General features: G+C 42.1%; 1 protein-coding gene across 1 annotated transcript in view; it reads right to left on the reverse strand.

Moving 5' to 3' along the window:
- LOC111151610 (UTP18, small subunit processome component) overlaps positions 1–15,749 on the reverse strand; it is a 42,957-nt gene that overhangs the window by 16,039 nt on the left and 11,169 nt on the right. The window contains exons 5-10 of the mRNA XM_022509705.1: positions 14,099–14,187; positions 11,868–11,993; positions 11,378–11,552; positions 6,547–6,647; positions 6,011–6,101; positions 2,673–2,796 (exon numbers count right to left, since the gene is read on the reverse strand). Of these exons, the coding sequence (XP_022365413.1) occupies positions 2,673–2,796; positions 6,011–6,101; positions 6,547–6,647; positions 11,378–11,552; positions 11,868–11,993; positions 14,099–14,187 (706 nt within the window). The remainder of the gene's footprint in view (positions 1–2,672; positions 2,797–6,010; positions 6,102–6,546; positions 6,648–11,377; positions 11,553–11,867; positions 11,994–14,098; positions 14,188–15,749) is intronic.

A 15,749-nucleotide genomic window follows, 5' to 3' on the forward strand; every position in this document is an offset into this window, starting at 1 on the left:
CACCTTTGCCCCACCCCTGCTCGTGCACTTGCTCGATCTCTCAAATTAATAAATATCTTTTTAAAAAAACAGTAACATAAATGAATAGAGCTCTCTATTTTCAACAGTTTCCCTACTCCCCTATCAGAGCAAAACTACAAACAAAGCATCTACCTTATGTCAGGACACTGAATCAAAAGAATTAAGAGATACAAAACGTGAGTTTTTAAATCAAAGACATCAACTCCTAAAAGCAGAGGCCAAGACAGAGGGGTTTTACAGCAGTACTAGGAGGAGAGCAGAGAGGGCAGCAGAGGGCAGAGAGAGGAGGAGCAAGGCAGAGATGGAAGAATGAGGAAGAAGGGGAGAGAACGCAACCCAGCCCAGTGGAGTTCAGCTTCTCCTGCCTCTAGCTTCTGTACGACCAGTAACTCTTCCCCACCTCCCTAATAACATCAGAAATTCCTCTAACAAGGTTACGGCCTTTCTCTACAGGTATAACAATAACAAACTAACAATTTAACCAAGCATATCAGAACCAGAATTCCATTACACTGAGCACAATTAAAATCAAATGAGTTTAAACTAGTATTAGATTCTTTCCTTTTTGGGTCCTTCGAAGGGCCCAATGACTAAAATAATAAAAGTGATTCAAAAAAGAGAGGCAAAGGATCAGAAAAAGACTAACTTCACAAATTTAAGTGAAGGTCATTTTGGGGCAATTTTGCTTAAAATTAGTTTCAAACCAGTCTTCATCTTAAAGGAGTTTTAGTTCCAGGGGGAAAAAAAAACACAAAACAAAACAAAAAAATAAAGGAGCCTTAGTGCCAGAAGTTCTGCCAACCATGGGCCGCTGCCATAGTGCACACACTCTGGGCAAACACTGGGCTCCCCCCTCCTCCCCAAGATATCCCTCCCTACAGGTCTATAGCAGGTACGCTGACTAGGGAACACAGGACATGAAGGGGCCCTTGTCAAGGCCTTGGTTGTTTTTTGTTTTTTTTTTTTAATTTAATTTAATTTTTATTTTTTATAAACATATCTTTTTATCCCCAGGGGTACAGGTCTGTGAATCGCCAGGTTTACACACTTCACAGCACTCACCATAGCACATACCCTCCCCAATGTCCATAACCCCACCACCCCCTCCCAACCCCCCTCCCCCCATCAACCCTCAGTTTGTTTTGTGAGATTAAGAGTCACAATGGTTTGTCTCCCTCCCAATCCCATCTTGTTTCATTTATTCTTCTCCTACCCCCTTAACCCCCCATGTTGCATCTCCACTTCCTCATATCAGGGAGATCATATGATAGTTGTCTTTCTCTGATTGACTTATTTCGCTAAGCATGATACCCTCTAGTTCCATCCACATCATTGCAAATGGCAAGATTTCACTTCTTTTGATGGCTGCATAGTATTCCATTGTGTATATATACCACATCTTCTTTATCCATTTATCTGTTGATGGACATCTAGGTTCTTTCCATAGTTTGGCTATTGTGGACATTGCTGCTATAAACATTCGGGTGCACGTGCCCCTTCGGATCACTACGTTTGTATCTTTAAGGTAAATACCCAGTAGTGCAAATGCTGGGTCATAGGGTAGTTCTATTTTCAACATTCTGAGGAACCTCCAAAGGCTTTGGTTTTGACCTGATCTCTAAGCTCCACAGCGTGGTCCTACTTTCCCTTCTCACATGCCCCAAAGGTAGGAGGTGACCAATTTTCAAACGGTGGTGGGGATGTTTATGAGGATTTGCCCCAATTTTAACCTTGAAGGAGGGAATGAAGAAAGAGTGGGGACTATGCTGTGCTTCCGGGTGGCATCTCTCAACTGGGAAGATCTGACTGAAGTTGTGTCTAGTCTAAGAAAGTCATAAAAATCCACTGTTGGAAGCTCTAAAGTTACAGGGACTGGTAAGTGATTTGGTCAGTAAGATAATTCAGAAATCCAGGTAAGTCTCAGAGCCATCCTTCCCCCAGTGTAATAACCATTTCCTTCCAGTGGTAACACAGTAACATGTTCTAGATAATATTTTCAAAGTTTCCACAATACTAACGAACAGTATTTCTAAGGAACCTATGTTTGATTTATACCACTAGCCAAACAAAGAAAAACTGCTTAAGTACCTTTAAAACTTAAACCTAAGGTTTAAGTTATTCTGTTTCCTTGTCAATGGCAAGAAGCCAAAATAGCAATAAGAAAACTTGATGTGATCAAATGAATATCCCAAATATAAGGAAAAAATATAATGACATAAGGCAGTCCTGTATTTCCTTGTCAAAAGTGCTCATAAGCCACCATTAACATTATTAAACATTGCATTAAGATGATAAAATGCAAAACACCTGGGTGTACTGACTATTACTGTAGAGTTTATACACAAAACTACTTAGGCACTATTTAGTATATTTCTTGTTTTTTTTAATTTTACTTACGTATGTCTTTTAGAAAGAGAGAGAGAGAGTACGACCGAGGAGAAGAGCACAGGGAGAGAAAGAATGTTAAGCAGACTCCATGCCTAGCACGGAGCCTAATGTGCGGCTCGATCTCATGACCCTGAGATCATGACCTAAGCCAAAAATCAAGAGTCGGATGCTTAACTAAGGCACCCAGATGCCCCTGGTATATCTGATTCTTTAGCATTTTCTCACTAGCACATGATTAAGATCACAGAAACCTCTTTACTTACCCACAAGCCACATACTGTCCATTCCTAGATGTGGCAATGCTTAATCCATATAAACTGCCTTCATCAACAAATCTGTTAAGGCATTTTCTAGAGTTTACATCCCAAACATAAACTTCCCCATCACCTGCATGAAAGAGCCAAGAAAGGGTTTGGTTAATTTTGTTTTAAACTCGAAAGCCAAGTGAACTTACCATTCTTAGCCCCTCTTTAATACTAGAAGGGACTACAAACAAAAAGTCACTATAAATGTCCTAGGTCTAGAAAACTGGCCTAAAAATATTTCTGGTAAACATTCCCATATATAGAAAACTAATCAGTAACACTAATCAGTAGTTAATAAAAGTATCTTTTAGTTTAGAGTGAAAATCACAAACTCTTGGCTTGAGTTGAACTTCCAGAAAAAACTTTTACATTTCACTCAGATGAATTATGGGGAGAAAATCTGAAAAAACAAAAAAACAAAATACCCACCATAGTAAGTTCCAACCTCCATCAACAGGCACTAGAGCACCTCCACGTGAGGCCAGATACTGACACCAAATTGATGATGATAGTCATGATGAAGGGAGAATGAAGGGATCCAGACCACAAGGGAATTATGATTTAAGATACATACAACTTACCTACTATCAAGTCATTTAAACAATAATAAATGCCAACTGTGAGGGGCCCTTGGGTGGCACAGTCGGTTGAGTCTCCAACTCTTGATTTCAGCTCAGGTCATGATCTCAGGGTTGTGGGATGGAGCCCTGCTCTGGAGTCTGCGTGGGATTTTCTCTCTCCCTCTCGCTCTGCCCTCCCCTCGCCCCCCGCCCCCCCCCCCCCCCGCCCCCCCCCCCCCCCCCCGCTCAAGTGCACACACTCTCTCTCTAAACTAAATAAATCTTTAAAAAAGTAATAAATGTCAGCTGTGACCAACTGGCACAAACAGTTTAGAGAAGGGAAAATGTGTGTAAGACTGAGGAGTATGTTAAATATGAAGGGAACACGAATACTTTCATGACCGTAAAGACCATCGGGGAGCCTGGCTGGCTCAGTCAGAAAATCACGCGACTCTTAATCTCAGGGGTCATGAGTTCGAGCCCCACACTGAGTAAAGAGATTACTAAAAAAAAAATAAACTTACAAAAGAAAAGAAAGAGATGACTATTGCCAAAATCCGCCCTCATTCTTTTTTCCCTCCCCTATGGGCCCATGATACTGATGATCACTCTCTTCCTCACACACCCATTTAAAGATTTCTTATTGACCCTACACTCACCACAAAGGTGTTCCTCACGCACCCATTTCATCTCTGCCTTTTCTGTGGATATTGCACTCTGGTTCTCTTTACAAAGATTTTTATTTACTTATTTATTTATTGGGAGGGGGGTTGTCAAAAGGAGAGGAACAAGCAGATTCCAAGCGGAGTGTGAGGTGGTGCAGGACTTGACCCCAGGACCTTGAGATCATGACCTGAGCCGAAACCAATAGTCGGTCACCCAATGAACTGAGCCACCCAGGCACCCCTAAAGTTCGCTTTTCTGTATTTTTATCCTCCCAGCGAGAATTCAATTAAGCTCACTATTTCAACTATTTCCTTGACAAAGATGATTTCCCAGGCTGACATGAGGGTGTGAAGTTGTAGTAAAATACATCTGAAAAAACTGAACAGGGTCAAGTTTGAAAATCTTTGCATTCGTCTGTACAGTAATGTTACAATAAAGGAGGGCACTGTAGTTTTAATATCAGCCCAGCTGGCAACAGACTAAAATGGGAAGAAAAGGGATCAACTGCGGGAAGGTCATCTAGATGATGGGTTACTCTTCCCTATGCTTTTAGGACCTTTGTTATGGAAAATAAGACCTCCACAGTAACGACCAAATCTGTAAAGATTTTATATTTGCATCCAGTTCATACAGAAATTTTAGTATCTCTGACCCTCCATCTCCTCTCTCCCACTCTGACCCTCCCAGGATCCGAGAGCCAGTTCATTAGGAACACAGGACTCTGACTCTGAACTAGTTAAGTGTCCAACTCTTGGTGTCAGCTCAGGTCATGATCTCAGGGTCCTGGGATCAAGCCCCATGGCTGGCTCCCTACTCAGGAGGGAAGTTCCTCTCTCTCTCTCTCTCCCCCCCCCGCCCCTCCCCCCACTTGTGCACTCTCTAAAATAAAGAAATAAATCTTTTTAAAAAACCACATACACAACTTTTTAATCCAGTTATAAAATAAGTCATGGAGACAACGTACAACATGGCGACCACAGTTACTAATACAGTAGTGCACATCTGAAAGTTGCTAAGAGAGTAGATCTTAAAAGTTCCCATCACAAGAAAAAAAATCCTAACTATGTGTAGTGACAGATGATAACCAGGCTTATCGTGGTGGTCATTTTTAATATACACCAATGCTGAATCATTACGTTGTACTCCTAATATGTTGTATGTCAGTTACACCTTTAAAAAAAAAAAAAGGAAGAAAAAAAACTAACGCTATATATTTTCAAGTGCTGCTAGCTGAGGTATAGCAAAAATTCTGCCAAAGAGCCCCACAGAGACTGGACAATAGTAGTCACAGGCAGAACCACTTTGATGCCTCCCACTACCAAGCATCATGAGCTACACTGAGATTATGATGGCCCCAAGATCCTATAGGAAAGGGACTAACAGCCCAAGAAGGCACAGGCCAATCAGAAAGGCAGGAGAGCAGAAAAGTGCCAGAGTAGAGACTGTCGGGGTGAAAGCTATTCTACTGCACCACAGGAATGTCAGAGGGTGAAACCGGAATTGTTTTCAGTCAATAATGAAGAACATTCCAAACACTATCCAAGTGAAAAGGTATTGCTAAAAGCAAAAGGTGACTTTCAAAAGGAAAGACTGAGCATGAATCATCTTTTAAATAATCATTTTCTTCCCGTCTTTTCCCCATACATGGTAACATGGTTAAATGGTTAGCTCTTCACTATTACTAGTTAGTAAATAAGAAGGCAAAAGGCAATGACAAAAAACTAAAAATAAAAATTACTTTCTAACACAAAGAAATCTAAACTCAAACACTGTTTTGGGTTAAATCTGAAATGTAAACACATCCAAAGCTTTTAAAAAGCTTTAGGTGAGGGATGCCTGGGTGGCTCGGTTGGTTAAACTGCTGCCTTCGGCTCAGGTCATGATCCCAGAGTCCTGGGATCGAGCCCCACATCAGGCTCCTTGCTCAGTGGGGAGCCTGCTTCTTTCTCTGCCTCTGCTTCCAATCTGCATGCTTGTGCTCACTCGCTCTCTCTCTCTCTCTCTCCCGCTGTGACAAATAAATAAAATCTTAAAAAAAAAAAGCTTTAGGTGATCATGTCATTAACCCACCTGAAGAGGCGTATAGTTTCTTGCTATCTGAAGAGAACGTGGATGCTGCAACCCTTCCGTTAATTTTCATGCTACCGATCAGTTCTTTGGTCTGAAAGAATAACAAATATTACCTATCCAATTGTCAGCCGGTGCATGGAAGAATCACACTGGGAATAAAAACAATCTAGTTCTGGTTTGTAGCACCTACTAAACTTTGTCCCTGAACTCACAAGTTCTCCCCAAGTCCCACTGTGCCCCTCCACTCAGATGCAGATTTCGTTCAAGACTATCCCTACACTGGAGCACCTGGGTGGCTCAGTGGGTTAAGCCTCTGCCTTCGGCTCAGGTCATGGTCTCAGGGTCCTAAGATCGAGCCCCACATCGGGCTCTCTGCTCAGCGGGGAGCCTGCTTCCTCCTCTCTCTCTCTGCCTGCTTCTCTACCTACTTGTGATCTCTGTCAAATAAATAAATAAAAATCTTTAAGAAAAAAAAAGACTATCCCTACACTAATGTCTTATGCTGAACGAACAAGCAGCCACTATTAATGGTTGACCTTCATTGACAGCAAATGAAGATATCCAGCAACACCATTTATCAGCAAGAAGGACCCATCTGGAGATACTTCGAAGCTCCTCACTATCTTCTCTTTCAAACCTGAGAGAAGAGACAAATTAATAAAGATTAATATGATTTTCAGTAATGTTATCTTTCACTGGCAATTGAGAATTTCTTTTAAAATATCTAACTGCCTCAAACTAAACCAAAAGTAGGCTCAGACTCTGAATAAGTCTGACCCTATGGATCACTGAGTATGACCCAAGTATAAGGTCATTACCAAGTACTTCCTTTACCTGTCTTGGTTAACAGTGACCATTTGAACTGCGGCCAAAGATTTAGCTCTCCGAACAGTAAACATACCAACTAATTTTCCAAATGTGAACAGTAACATCTGTAATTAACTAAAAGGATAAATTATACTTCTTTGTCACAAAGTTCATTACCAGGAGGGAAATGCATGGCCATCAGAAACAGCTAAAACACAGTAACATGTAGAGACTAGTTGCTGGTCACCAACTAAACACCCCATGACGGAGTCTAGTCTTAACTTCGTGGATCCAAAAAGGAAAAAAAGAAAAAAGAACCCACAAAGTGTCAGTATATTCAAGAGCTGATTAGTTTCCCAAAATGTGACTCATGCAGCCTAGTCACATGAGCTAAGAATATAAACCAGTCAATTTACTTATTTCCCAAAGGACACGTTCCTTTTCTATCCCTAAAAGGCTCATACTGACCATGCAGGAGACTCCTTCCATCAGGACTGCTTAGTGAGCAAACTTACTCATTACGAAACTGCCTGACAGAAAGGGTGCTGAAGGAATGAATAGATACCACTGGCCCCCTGTAGGGAAGGGAAGCAGGCGGCCAGGGAAACGGAGCAGAGTCAAGTTTTCCTTCCTCACCCTTTTGTATGTATTGGATTTTTGCACCACATGAATGTACTGCTTGGTCAAAAAAAATTATTTTAAAAAATATTTAAGTTGCTAAGTTAAAACATTCATCAGAATAAATAAACTGAGAAAACTCTAGTGAGAAATCCTTGTTTCCCTACAGGAAAATGCTGGCTAAGGCTGCCACAGACCGCCTCCATCCTATGAACAGTTTTCATCCAGATGGTTCACAATCCTACAAACCGGGCCTCCCACTCCAGTGCTGCCCACAAAGACTATACCCTAGGTCTCTTGAGGGAACTCAATCCAGACACATATTTCCAGCTAATGGGGTTCACTCTGAACCTACTCCTCTCTAGGGTAATTTTCATCCCCCTTTCTGGGCAAGCCTTTCGCTTTGACTACAATATACAGAAACAGCTCCAAGCATAAGGAAAATCCCATCACATGATGAAGCAGGGAAGGGAGGCTAAATCTCGCAGTGTGGGGCTGCAGCAAGAAACCATACCCCCCCCCCAACCTAACCCTACTGACACAGAACTGGACAGGAGGAATGCAAGAGAGAACTCAGAGGCCTACAGCTGGGGATCCCCACAGCCATGAAGGGCTACAGACTGTGCACAGATTGTCAGAGCAGCAGGGAAGAGTTCCCTCACCCTGTGCACACAGACCCAGTGTGGCAACGACAGAGGCAACAGCCAGAGGGCTCGTTACATCCAGCCTGCTCTCCAGCACAGGTGGCTCGAAGACCTCCTGTTTGTAGGCTAAGGAATCCTGTTGTTCTGAGAGAATTCAGGAAGGAATCCTGTTGTTCTGAGGGAATTCAGGAAGGAATGGCCACAAGGAAATACTAGACTTGCAGCAAATAAAGACAGGTAGTTGATATAGAAATTAAATGAAAAAACCACCGCATTTTCATCCAAAACTTACAGAATACCGGTAATATGTATACAGCATTTTGCTTTTAACCTCGCAAAAAATAATAAACACTAATATCAATATTGTAATTGCTTTTTACAAACACTGAACCTTCCAAAATAGGAACCAGACAAAACGTATGACCTTGAGAAAGAAGATACAATGCTTTGAAGACGTCAGATATAAATCTTTATGTAGAACTGTGAATGACATTTTTAGGTCAACTAAAGAGCAAGTGGTAAGAAAAAGAATGGCTGGGGTGCCTGGATAGCTCAGTGGGTTAAGCCTCTGCCTTCGGCTCAGGTCATGATCTCAGGGTCCCGGGATCGAGCCCCGCATCAGGCTCTCTGCTCAGCAGGGAGCCTGCTTCCCCGCCCCCCTGCCTGCCTCTCTGCCTACTTGGGATCACTCTCTCTGTCAAATAAATAAATAAAATCTTTAAAAAAAAAAAAAAGAGAGAGAGAGAGAAAAGAAAGAAAAAAAAAAAGAAAAAGAATGGCCAATTTTATTACAACAATGCCAGGTTCCCCAAGACGGCAAGTGGATTTGCTGTGCTGGGATAGACCCTACGCTGCTTTTACTGTGGGAGCAGCCCCCACCAAGTGCCACAAGCGCTCAATTACCTCTTTTGAACAAATTAGAGGGAAGGAGAGTCGAGGGGTGGGGGGATGGGTGAACGAGGTGATGGGGATGAAGGAGGACCCTTGTGATGAGCACCAGGTGATGCATAGAATTGTTGAATCATTATATTGTACACCTGAAACTAACAAAACACTGTATGCTAACTAACTGGAATCAAAATAAGAACTAGAAAATAAAACTAAAAAAATTAAAAATGATCTCTTTTAATATTTAGGACCCTCGACTTTATAGAAAGAGAAAGCTGAAGCTCAGATATTACCAAACCATAACACTTATAAGCAAAATGGCGGCCTGACCAACTAATTTTATTCCCAAATGGTCAAATTCCTTATGTGTTTACCTAGAACAACGTGTCTCTCTTACGACTTGTCCTTCTAAATGATGCAGCAGAAATTGCTTCTGGAGTCTCAATTAGTAATCTGGGGTTCCAAACCTTTTCATGTGTCAGTCTGTGGTTGTTCAAAAACTTTTATAACCAGGGGCGCCTGAGTGGCTCAGTGGGTGAAAGCCTCTGCCTTCGGCTCAGGTCATGATCCCAGGGTCCTGGGATCAAGCCCCGCGTCGGGCTCTCTGCTCAGCGGGGAGCCTGCTTCCTCCTCTCTTTCTCTGTCTGCCTCTCTGCCTACTTGTGATCTCTGTCAAATAAAGAAATAAAATCTTAAAAAAAAAAAAAAACTTTAATAACCAAAGGAAATGCTAAACTTCAGTACTATGTTGGTGAAAATAGAGATGTAATGTTTTTCCCTTATGACTTCATTGGCCTCTAAATTCTATCAGAGAATGTTGAAAATCCACGGACCCCATTATGAACCCCTTCGGGTTAATGGGACAAACCATCAATTCAGAATTCTTCAGAATGCATCAAATCTGCACTCCTCATTTTTCAAACTTACATTTAAGACAAAGAGACAAATGTATAAGTTTGCATATTCTAACCAATGTCCTTAATTAATTTTGAGTTAGTTATAGTGTTTCATAATGAGACTGAAAATAGCGTTCAACAACCAAGCCAACAACAACAAAAAAATACATTTACTTTAGCATTATCATCATTACTGCCAAGCTATGCTTGTTGAGGAAAGAGCATAGAGGGAAAGATGAATGCCACATCTTAGAAGCTGGCGATCAGATGCACACTCCGGCGTACCTGCAGATCCACCGTCAACATCACTGACTCTATCTTCACCAACCCCGGGGATTTGCTTTTCCCAAAAGGATGTAAGGCAAGGACGGACAAAAGCCCACTCCTTTTCATTAGTGGAATAATATGTGAAAACAGTTAACAACTACATACTGTTTTTTGCTTCAGTATGGGGAAACCGTTTCAGGCTCTTCGATTCAAAGTGAGGTCCACGGACCAGCAACACCAGCCTCACCCACGAACTTGTGAGAAATGCAGAATCCGGCCCCCTCAGACCTATAGAAGCACATTCTGCACTTGAGCCAGATCCCCAGGGGGCTCCTGGGCACACTAATGTCTGAGAGGCCCTGCTGCAAAGCACACTTAAACTACGAATCCACTCGGAAAGGGTCACCGAAGTTGTCAGGAAACACAGGAAGCAGAAGACTGGAAACACTGATGATAAACCCCATAAATGTTTCTGAAGCTGAGCTTGTTCACTTTGAACCATTAGCAGAAAAAAGGCTGTACAGAGCTACCCCTGTCCTTTACAGCCCCAAACATATACCCAGTTTAACAGGGAGACTGCCAGGAAGCCACATTGCTGTTATCACCACCTCCCAGGGCGTATAAGTGCTAACCCAGCCAACCCACTACAGGGCTTTGGTCCACAGAGGGTTCCTGAAGGTGTCACCGAATTTTGCGGTGATGCGGAGAGGGGCATGCAGGGGAAGAATAGGGAAGGCAGAAGATAAATTTTCAAATAATAGAACATTTTCTTAAGCAGTCTTGAAAATACATCATGATCTCCAAAAGCAGTGCTTTATTTCCTTTAAACATAAGCCAAAAATCTATTATGACACCAGAAGGACAAGAGAGAATCCAAATCTCCAGAAGACTAGAGAGGGGAGATACTCTGTCTGAGGACTTGGGACTCGGGTCTTGGGCTAGCGCCCAGGCTCTTTCTGTGGCATCCACTGCCAATCTTACAGCCTTGCGTTTGCAACTGCTTTTCTGCTCAGGGAGATACAGATTCCCAAATTCCAGTTTTCCCAGAAGTGCTCAATAAAAAGTTCACTATTTTCATTCAAATGTATCATCTCAACACAATGACATTTTCTGAATACTAAAGAGATTCTTATTTTTAAGAATCCTGTGGGGGGAAAGTGGTCATAAACACTGTTAAATGAACTCAGCTGTGGGGCTGACAGACAGGGCAGAGGGGTGATGGGCGACATGTTCAATAGAAACCTTACCTCTCACTTGATGCACAGGAATTAGCTTTCCAGCCAGCATATCATAGACATAAAGAACCTTGCTATGGACGCTCGTAGCTAAAACCTCTTCTCCAGTAGCACTAAAACAGGCCTTAAATATTGGAAACTTCTCCAAATAGATACTCTGGATTTTAGGATTTGTTTTTCCATCAACCTATAAGGAGAGGCAAAACATTCCTTTTGGTTATTTCCATAGACTGTATCCTGTGAGTAAGTACTTCTCACCACAAGTTTCCATTTAAAAATGCACACCACAGGGTGCCTGGGTGGCTCAGTGGCTTGGGGCCTCTGCCTTCGGCTCAGGTCGTGATCCCAGGGTCCTGGAATCGAGCCCCGCATCAGGCTCTCTGCTCAGCAGGAGGCCTGCTTCCCCTCCTCTCTCTCTCTGCCTGCCTCTCTGCCTACTTGTGATCTCTGTCAAATAAATAAATAAATTTAAGTAAACAAATAAATAAATAAAAATGCACACCTGAAACAGCGACATGGCATTATCTCGCGCGGCAACCATCACAACCTGCGCGCAAGGATGGAACTGCACGGACGAGATCCGAGCCGTGGTAGGACGTTCCGCGTTAGCATGGAGACAATTCTTTAGCTGTGGAAAAAGACAGTGACAACTCTATCAATTCAAATGAGTTAACATTCTTTTTTTTTTTTTTTTTTTTGAAGATTTTATTTATTTGACAGGAAGAGAGAGAGACAGCACGTACAAGCAGGCAGAGCAGCAGGCAGAGGCTGAGGGAGAAGCAGATTCCCCATGGACCAGAGAGCCCAGATTCAGGGCTTGATCCCAGACCCCTGGAATCATGACCTGAGCTGAGGGCAGATGCATAACTGAGCCACCCAGGAGCCCCAACATTCTTTTCTTTAAAGCATGAAGGAAAGACATTTCAACATAGCTTATGCTGAGAAGGAAGTACACTGGTATGGTAACCACAAGACCAAAGCTCTACTACCAACTAGCAAGTCATTTTACTAAATAATAATCCATTTTTACCATCTTTCTAACAAGGGGATGAAATAGTTATGGTCTTGGGGGACCAGGACAGTCATTTCCTCATGATATACCATACAGATTAGGAGACTGACTTCAAGGATATTTTACTTAAAATTGCTACTCTAGCATTTTTGCATTCATGGCACAAAATAAAAGGCACTCTGTAATCGTCCCCATGGTTCTGTGGTTGGCATGGACCGCTATGTTCTCCTCTCAGAATACATGGTTCCTAGCTTAAAGCAATGATGACCTCATATATCATGCATTTAGGCTATTTTCAGTTATTTCCTAGTTTTTACAGGTTGCTCTCTCTCCATTAAAAACTCAATTATAGGGCACCTGGGTGGCACAGTTGGTTAAGCAACTGCCTTCGGCTCAGGTCATGATCCTGGGGTCCCGGGATCGAGTCCCACATTGGGCTCCCAGCTCCACAGGGAGTCCGCTTCTCCCTCTGACCTTCTCCCCTCTCAGGCTCTCTCTCACTGTCTCTCTCTCAAATAAATAAATAAAATTAAAAAAAAAAAAAAAAAAAAAACTCAGGGGCGCCTGGGTGGCTCAGTGGGTTAAGCCTCTGCCTTCAGCTCAGGTCATGATCTCAGGGTCCTGGGATAGAGCCCCACATCGGGCTCTCTGCTCAGCAGGGAGCCTGCTTCCCCCCACCCCTTCTCTGCCTGCCTCTCTGCCTACATGTGATCTCTGTCAAATAAATAAATAAAATCTTTAAAAAAAAAAAAACTCAAAGGAAAAAATAGAGTACTAAGTGTATGTTTTGTTTATAAGAAACAAACTTAGATTCTTACGGTAACTGCGTTATCAGTGGATGTGAATTTACCCTACGAAGAGCTGACTCAACTGTCTTCATAAGGTGGGGAAAATACAATCACTCTGTCTCCTAGTAATCCGCCCTAATAGGGTTCCCTCCCCCACCTAAAGGATGCTACCATTTTATAATGGAGAAAAATATCTATGTCAGAGATCTGTAACAGATATTTAACTGAAGCAATGGGCTGGGCAGGTACTTATTACCACAATGAACAAGTCAGATACAGTCTAACTAGAGCAGACCACTTTAGACAAGAGAGCCAGGAAGAACCTTCCTAAGTGTCCTCTGAGCAAAAGGGTATGGACGGGTTTGGCCATGAGCAGTGCTTGAAGGACAGACAGGCAGGAGCAAGAGCAAAAGTTCAGAGGCAAGAAAGGACTTGGTGTGCTCAAGAAACAAAAAGAAGGCCTGAGGGAACCTGGGTCAGAAACAAAGGGGAAACTTCTGGGACAAAGTTCAGATATACGCAGACGCCAAATTATGAAGAGCAGTAGAGACCGTGATAAAGAATTCAGAAGTTTTCAAAAAGCGATGAAAAGTGACATGAACTGATGTTTTAGAAGCCCCTCCTGGCTACTACTAATGAAGAATAGGAAGAGGAGAGTGGAAGTGGAGACCAGTCACCAAGTGACTGCAGTGCACGAGCTAACAGAGAATGGCAACATGAACCAGGCTAGTGCCCACGGAAACTCAGGGAAACGCAAAAGGAGAAATCAAACAATTGGTAAAAGATCCCTGGGAACATAATTTAATCTTCTTGATTATTTCTGCAGAAGAGTAATAAATGACAGCAACATGTTTAATCCCACAGAGAACATGAACCCATACACTGGGTGTCAGAGGTAGTCAGCTGGAGGGGCCTAACTCGGCTGACACTCACCTTTAAGATTCCTTTAGGAAGAGAAGTTGATGTAGATATGAAATTCCCAGTCCTCTGCAACAAATCATCTTCATCCTCTTCACTTTCATCTAAGTCAAACAAACCCATAAGGCTGAGTTTTAGAATCAATGAGATGGCCATTACCTCCCCAAACATCTCTGTATTTCAAACTTCGACTCCCCCCATTCCAGCCTCCAATCTCAATCACTTTATTTCAACTGCAATTGGTAAAAGTAAAACAAACTAAATTTGAAAGGGAGGGGAAAATGACAGAGTCCAGTATATATGGTTAAATACAAGCTTGACTCTGGAATGAAAGATACACATTCACAGACAATGACTAAAACAGGATGAAAAAAATAAAAGTTGAAGTCAGTATTTAATTTGAAAAGAACAATTCATAATTATGGCAAAATTGGCAATAAGGTGGACAGCAGATCTGGCTTAACCCAAATGAACAAGGACTAGCACTTTTAGTTGACTGAGAGATCAAGATCAGCAAACTGTGTATCAGAGCTTCAAAGAGAGCTAACAGGGCTGCTTTTCTCCTGAGGATTCTAGTAAAGAGGGCCAAGAAGCTGAGCAACATTTTCAAAACACCCACACGGGGGACACCTGAGTGGCTCAGTGGTTAAGTGTCTGCCTTCAGCTCAGGTCATGATCCCAAAATCATGGGATCAGGCCCCAAACTGGGCTCCTTGCTCAGCAGGGAGCCACTCCCCCTGCTTGTACTCTCTCTCTGTCAAATAGATAAAATCTTTTAAAATTAACTAATTAATGAAATAAATAAAACACCCGCAGGAAGAAGAGGGTAAAAGCCAGCACTAAAAGCCCTCTAAGGTTCTTAAGGGGGTCTGGTAAACTATCAGGCATTAGAGCCACAGAAGTCTACACCAAGGATTAAGGGTGAAATCAAAGAATTGTAAGAATTATAGGAAAATCCTCCACAGGGGCACCTGGATGGCTCAGACAGTTAAGCGTCTGCCTTCTGGCTCAAGTCATGATCCCAGAGTCCCGGGATCAAGCCCCTGCCTCTCCTTCTCCCTCTGCTTGCCACTATGCCTACTTGTGCTCCCTCTCTCTGTCAAATTTTTTAAAAAAAGAAAAAGAAAAGAAAATCCTCCATAAACTGAAACCCAGCTTTGAATCCTTACCACCTCTCACTCGAGTAAGATGCTGTGGGACTGCAGTGCCCCTTACCCAGCCACTACCTAGAAACAAATGTACAAATTCTCTGGAGAAAGATATCCTTGTCCTCTTATTAAGCAGCACTATTTTTTATTTACTGTGCTCAGCACTCAGTGAAATATAACTAGGTTAATAATGACAAGGTAAGGTAACTTGATTAAAAACCTAAGGAATAACAGACAATTTCCACAGGAAATCTAAATAACTGTGTTTTTCAGACTTAAGCTTTTAAAGTATTATGTTTAATATTTTCAAGAATAATGAATATTCAGATACTGAACCAGAGAACTATACTATTAAAAAAAGAACCATATGTTAATTCTAGAACTGAAAACTACAGTAGTTAAAATTAAAATCCCAGTGGTGTTTTTTTTTGTTTTGTTTTTTTTTTTTTAAAGATTTTATTTATTTTATTTGACAGATAGAGATCACAAGTAGGCAGAGAGGCAGGCAGAGAGAGAGA

The sequence above is a fragment of the Enhydra lutris genome, unplaced genomic scaffold (genome assembly GCF_002288905.1).
Source record: "Enhydra lutris kenyoni isolate GAN:26980312 unplaced genomic scaffold, ASM228890v2 scaffoldscaffold26, whole genome shotgun sequence".
Taxonomy (NCBI): Eukaryota; Metazoa; Chordata; class Mammalia; order Carnivora; family Mustelidae; genus Enhydra; species Enhydra lutris.